We start from the raw sequence: 6,562 nt of genomic DNA, 5'->3' as shown, positions 1-6,562 counted from the left end.
AGAACTATCTCGACCGGCTTCAAAATCATGACGCGATCGTCGTTCTTGGACTTGGCGGCGTTGCGCTGTTTCTCCAACACTCTTTGCAGGGTGGAGGTGGCGGAGGTGAGGTTATTCTTCGCCATCGCGGGCAGAGATGAATTGGAAAGAGGGTTATTGGCTTTCTTCAAGGCGACGGGCTCGTTGGTTTGGCCCATCAGCTGCGAGTTACTGGCAGCCACGCTCGGCACGGCAGAGCCGGTCTCCGTCGTTCCAGATTTCATCTCTCGTTCCAGGAACTCCTGAATCCGAGACTGCATGACGGCCTCTTTGATCGGATTCTTGGACTGGGCGGCCCTGTGCTTCTTCTTCTTCTTCTCTTCTCTCTTGGACGGCTTTGCCAGATCGATCCCGTCCAGCAGGCCTTTGGCTGCGGCGCGGGCCAAAACGTCTTTCACCGACACGGATTCGGATGGATCTCGCTAAACCAAGCAAAGAACACAAATTAGCACAGCCGAACCCTACCAGGGAATTGCTATTGTAATACGGATTGTACCTTTGGGACAACCGTGACCTGGATGAAGCATGATGTCTTTACAGACGTTTAGACATTTAGAGCAGGGGTTCCCAACCCCCGGTCCATGGGCAGGTACCGGGCCGCGGCATGCCAGCAACTGGGCCGCACAAACAAGCAAAGCCCCATCCGCGAGATGCAGGCAGCACACAAAACCACATACCCTCCGGTCTGTGGAAAAACCTCTCTCCACAAAACCGGTCCCTGGTGCCCAAAAGGTTGGGGACCTCTGATTTAGAGTACAGAATTTACAAGCTTTTCATTCCAGAAAGTGCAACCAGCTGCAATTAGCCCTACAGGACACTGAGTACAATGGAAATTCTATGCCATAAATTAAGGCCTCACCTGTACTCAGAAAGGCCACAAGCCCCAGTTAACAAAATCCCCCCAAAAAGATTCCTTTGAGTCTAGATTCATTTGTCACTTTCACCCCTTTAATTAGGAGCTCTTTTTTTTTAACTGTTGTAGCCTTAACTAAAGAAACGTAAATTTACTCAAAGCCTCACAATTCCACTTGTTTCCATTTCGGCTGCAAATTACTGCTATTTGGAACCCAGAAACGGCTAACAGTAGTGCCCATTTTACTAAGTATTGTAGGGCTAATTGTAGCCGGTTGCATTTTCTGGAATGAAAAGCTTGTTAATTCTGTATTCTAAATGTCTATACAGACATCATGCTTCGTTCCCTTTTCATTTTCTCTCTCTCTCTTTTTTGCAAATCATTATTCAGCAGTTAAAATACAAAACTCCCCAAAAGAAAAGAAAAAAAAATCACAGAAGCAAATAAGCAAACCAAAGCAAACAAGCGAAATGTTGAAAAAGTGCATTTAAAAAAACCTCTTCTACCTGTTGAGTATTTGGCCATTAATATAATTAAGTAGAAGACAGGTTAATAATTTGTAAACAGAATTAGAACTTTGGGGGTAGGGAAAATTCTGGGGTCTGTTTCCCAAGGGGCAGGAAACTAATACTATTATATATTTATCAGTGTTCAACTGGAGAGACTATATTAATATCTGTAAGCATTCCCCTTTCTCGTGAGCCGTAATGAAACTCATTTTGCTTTACCTCTCGGCTTAAGACGGCAATAAAGCAGCTGTTTGAAATATCGGAGGGCTCCAGATGAAAGAAGTTCTGTTCAGAGGTGTTGACTTCCAATTTAGAACACAAAGGAAGAACTGGCGGGCAAAGCCTGAAGCAGATACAAACGCAGGAGATTGAAGGCGTTACGTCAAATAAGCACGGCTCAAATTCACAGTCTCTTCTGTCACGTTCAAAAGCTGCCCTAAGAAGCAACTGGGACTACGTTGTTTGGCCACTAAGCAAGCTGAAAACCAAAAGACCTTGTCCAGGGGTAGGCAACCTTGGCTCTTTTATGACTGGTGGACTTCAACTCCCAGAATTCCTGAGCCAGCTAGGCTCAGCTTGGCTGGCTCAGGAATCCTGGGAGTTGAAGTCCACCAGTCATAAAAGAGCCAAGGTTGCCTACCCCTGGACTAGTCTCTAGAAGTTGTGGGTGCTTCATCACTGGAGCTTTTTAAGAGGAGACTGGACAGCCACTTGTCTCAAATTGTATCGGGTCTCCTGCCTGAGCAGGGGGTTGGACTAGATGACCTCCAGGGTCCCTTCCGACTCGATTCTGATTCTGAACGTGCAACCCTTCAAACAGCACCGGCGGACATACTTTTTTTGGGGGGGGGGGAGAAAAGTAGCTGAAGCGAGTTCCTTACTTGTACGGCTGGGCCTTCGCTCCTTCCGCTCCAGATGCCAAGGCTTTGTTCACCACTGCTTCGTTTTCCTCCGGGTACACCGAGCAGGTGCAGTAGACCAGAGCTTGTACTTTAGCAACTGCCGGGATTCAAATCAGGATTAGTCCAGGAAATCGTCATTCAAAAACCAAGCTTTTGGAGAAACTTCTAAAAAATGGCGCAAATGATACAAACTCGGCAAATCCTTGTCCGCTGGGGACCTTGGCGCTCTCCGAGCTTGGCGGTTCCCTTGAAGACGTTTTATTACCCAACTAGACAACATCATCAGTGCTGGAAGGAAGGATTGTGGAGAGGAAGAGGAGGAGGAGGGGGACCATGGGTTTCCTGGTACTCTCCGAGCTTGGTTGTTTCCTTGCAGACGTTTTATCACTCAACTAGGCAACGTCATCAGTGCTAGAAGGAAGGATTGTGGAGAGGAGGAGGAGGGGGACCATGGGGTTCCCGGTACTCTCCGAGCTTGGTTGTTTCCTTGCACATGTTTTATTACCCAACTAAGTAGCGTCATCAGTGCAACCTGATGGTGTTACCTAGTTGGGTCATGAAACGCTGCGACGACGGTGTATTTTGCTTTCCGTATTTGGGAAATGTGTGTTTTATTATATTTTGGGTTGAGTTGAACTCTTACGTTTCTTAAAGTTGCCAAGGTTGGGAAACATGGATTTACAGCTGGCAATTCAGATGTGTGTCCCTCACACCCACAGTCTGCTAAGATCCCATACCGAAGGCTTCGAGCAGAGAAGAAACAAATCTTGCTTTTGATAAGAGACCGAGAAGGAGCTGGGTCACCGAAACTGGGAAGGGTGTGCTGTTATAGATATACAATTGTACCTGTTATGGGACTGAGTTCATGACAAAAAAAACTCACACTGCATCGCGTGGGTCAGCTCTTTCAGCTGCTGTTGAGCAAGGGTGCTTAGTTTGTCTTCAGCGACCGACCCTTGAGAGAGGTCTCTGAGTAACTCTGCATCTAAAGAGGACATGAAATAAAATGTCTACGCTGCAAGGGGACATTAGTGGTCAGAAAACGACAATTAACAATCTGCCTTCTCGTTTGAAAATTAACAGGAGCAGCTGGCCTCCAGAAATTGTGGGCGCTCCATCACTGGAGATTTTTAAGAAGAGGCTGGACATTCACAATTCTATTCTCTTCTATTCTCTTCTATTCTCTTCTATTCTCTTCTATTCTATTCTAATTTCTATTCTATTCTAATTTCTATTCTATTCTATTCTATTCTATTCTATTCTATATTCCAATATCTATTCTATTCTATATTCCAATATCTATTCTATTCTATATTCCAATATCTATTCTATTCTATATTCCAATATCTATTCTATTCTATATTCCAATATCTATTCTATTCTATTCTATATTCCAATATCTATTCTATTCTATTCTATATTCCAATATCTATTCTATATTCCAATATCTATTCTATTCTATTCTATTCTATTCTATTCTATTCTATTCTATATTCCAATATCTATTCTATTCTATTCTATTCTATATTCCAATATCTATTCTATTCTATTCTATTATTCTATTCTACTATTTTATTCTATTTTATTCTATTCTATTCTACTATTCTATTCTATTCTATTCTATATTCCAATATCTATTCTATTCTATTCCATTCCATTCCATTCCATTCCATTCCATTCCATTCCATTCCATTCCATTCCATTCCATATTTTCTATTCTATTCTATTCTATTCTATTCTATTCTATTCTATTCTATTCTATTCTATTCTAGCAAAGCCTACCAAACATAGTCTTATGTGGTGCTTCCCAAAGTCAGCCATGGTGCTTGAAGATGGTTTATACATTCCAGACTTCACGTGTTTTGGTTCTGCTGTCCCCTAATTATTATGGAACACCTCCAGTTGAGTCTGAGACCATGCCTTGAGTTTGGTTAACTTGGCCAAAATCCAACCACTGGTTTGCTGGAGAAGAAAACAGATGAGGAGGGAGGAGGAGAGATAAGGATGAGGAAGGAGAAGGAGAAGATAAAATAAGGGAGGAGGAGGAGGAGGAGGAGATGAAGAAAGGAGAAGATAGATAAGGAGGAGAGAGAGGAGCAGAAGGAGAAAATAAAGATAAAGAAGAACAAAGAGGAGGAGAAGGAGACAATAGATAAGGAGAAGGGGAAAGGAGGAGGAGAAGGTGGGCAAAGAGGATCTAGACAGTTGGCCGGAAATGCAACAGAAAAGAGAACGAGGCAGCCAAAATCCCTCCGGGAAGTTACCTTCGTGCTCCTCCAAAATAAATTCGATGGGATTGCTGACCCCCAGGCCGGAACAGCGAGGCAGGAGCAGGACCACTTTCACTTTCTGCAGCTTGGCGCAAGCGGGCTCAACGTTGGCAAAGTCCTCGTGGAGCAGCTCGATGTCTTGGGGAGGGGGAGGGGGAGGAGGAAAAACAGAAGGAAGAGGAGGACGCCCGTGAGACGGGACGGAAGGGGCACTGCAGCAGAAGACGACGCACCTCGGACCTCCTTCTCCCTTCGTTCGGGTCGCTGCACCACCCCGGAAGTGAATCGTCGCTTCAAATTTCGCGGGTGGGTGGGTGGGTGGGGTGGGGTTTAAGGAGCGCTTCCTGGAAGCGCCGGTGGTCCTCGGCTTAGCACCGTCTGCTTAGCGGCCGTTCAGAGTTACGACGGCGCCGGAAAAAGCCACTCGTGGCTATATTATATTATATATTATATTATATATTAACCTCTAGCCTGTGGTCTAGAGGTTAATACATCTGCCTAACATGCAGACAGCCCAGGTTCGAATCTCAGAAGGGTATGTCTGGTTGAAAAGAACTAAAAAGTTCGAAATGGCTATTCCAGTTCTCCCTTAATTCTTTGTTAGAAATCCAAATTTGGAAAGAAAGAGCTTTTATACGATGTTAACAGCCTGTATCCGGTTTCTGGAACGTGTCACCGGACCCAGCTGTTCGTGTTGTATCCTGGGTCCAATGCATCTAGGATACAACACGAACAGCTGGGTCCGGTGACACGTTCCAGAAGCCGGATACAGGCTGTTAACATCGTATAAAAGCTCTTTCCCAGTGACTACTTTTAAAGCCCTGATGATGTTAGGTGAGCCCAACGAAAGCTCGGCTCATTAATTTTTTTTACTATTTATTACTTTCCTCTTGGTGATTGTTATTTATTGGTTTTATCATGGATTTACCCAAGAGTCGAATTTTTAGCTTTATAACATTTATATATATATAAATGTTTGTTTGTTCAAACTCTTAAATCTCCGAACGTTCTTCACCGATTGCTTTGAAATTTTGACACAACGTTGCATTTGAATACGCGCGTGTTTTTATATACCTACTATTATATAGATGGCATACCTGTGACAGGTAAAAACATGCTTTTTTTGAAAAAACATGTAAAAACATGCTTTTTTTGAAAAACAGCGCCATCTGTTTTACGTAAATTTAACCAGACTGAGCCACAGCAACGCGTGGCCAGGTACAGCTAGTATATTTATATATTTACACAACCGCTTTGGCCTTCGGCATCCCTACGGTCACGTGATCCAAGTTCAGGTGCTGGTTTCGTATTTATGATAGTGGCAAGGGTCCTGGTGGGTGTCACGCGATTCCCCCCCCTTTTGTGACCTTCCGATAGGCAAAGTCAATGGGGCCAAGCCAGATTCACTTAACCATGATCCTAAGTTAGCCACTGCAGTGGCAAGAAAGGTCGTAAAGTGTGTGTGTATGGAGGGGTGAAACACACGTCACGGCTGTCTTGCTTAGCGACAGAAATGTTGGGCTCAATTGGGGTCGTATGTTTGAGGACCACCTGTAAGGCCTTCTATGCTAAGATAAATTTCTGGCTACTCTCTAAATCCCCTTTGCCCTCCATCTCCCTCCTCCTTACCTGTTGTCTCCTTCTCCTTTTCCTTCTCCTCTTCCCTCTCTTTCTTCATCTTTATCTTCTCCTTCTCCTCTCATCCTAATCTATCTTCTCCCTCTTCTTCCTCATCCTTGTCTCCTCCTCCTCCTCCTCCTCCATCCTTATCTATTTCCTCCTTCTCCTCTTCCTTCTCCATCCTTCTCCATCTTCTCCACCTCCTTCATCCTTACCTATTGTCTTCTTTTCCTTCGTCTCCTCTTCCCTTTCTTCATATTTATCTTCTCCTTCTCCTCTCTTCTCCTTATCTATCTTCTCCCTCTTCCACATCCTTTTCTCCTCCTCCTTCATCCTTATCTATTTTCTCCTTCTCCATCCTTCTCCATC

The 6,562-nt window shown here is 44.3% G+C and overlaps 1 protein-coding gene across 1 annotated transcript; it reads right to left on the bottom strand.

The window, feature by feature from the left end:
• Positions 1-14: 14 nt before the first annotated feature.
• LOC107301515 (putative methyltransferase NSUN7) lies at positions 15-4,711 on the bottom strand (the record flags this gene model as incomplete). The annotated part of the gene is made up of 5 exons (XM_015830724.1): positions 15-461; positions 1,621-1,744; positions 2,283-2,400; positions 3,187-3,288; positions 4,568-4,711. Coding segments are annotated over 5 exons (935 nt in total), but the record flags the coding sequence as incomplete, so codon positions are not given.
• Positions 4,712-6,562: the final 1,851 nt, after the last annotated feature.

This window comes from Protobothrops mucrosquamatus, unplaced genomic scaffold, assembly GCF_001527695.2.
Source record: "Protobothrops mucrosquamatus isolate PMUCROS unplaced genomic scaffold, P.Mucros_1.0 scaffold13776, whole genome shotgun sequence".
Taxonomy (NCBI): Eukaryota; Metazoa; Chordata; class Lepidosauria; order Squamata; family Viperidae; genus Protobothrops; species Protobothrops mucrosquamatus.
Note: the sequence above shows the minus strand (reverse complement) of the source record. Positions and strands in the feature narration are given on the sequence as shown.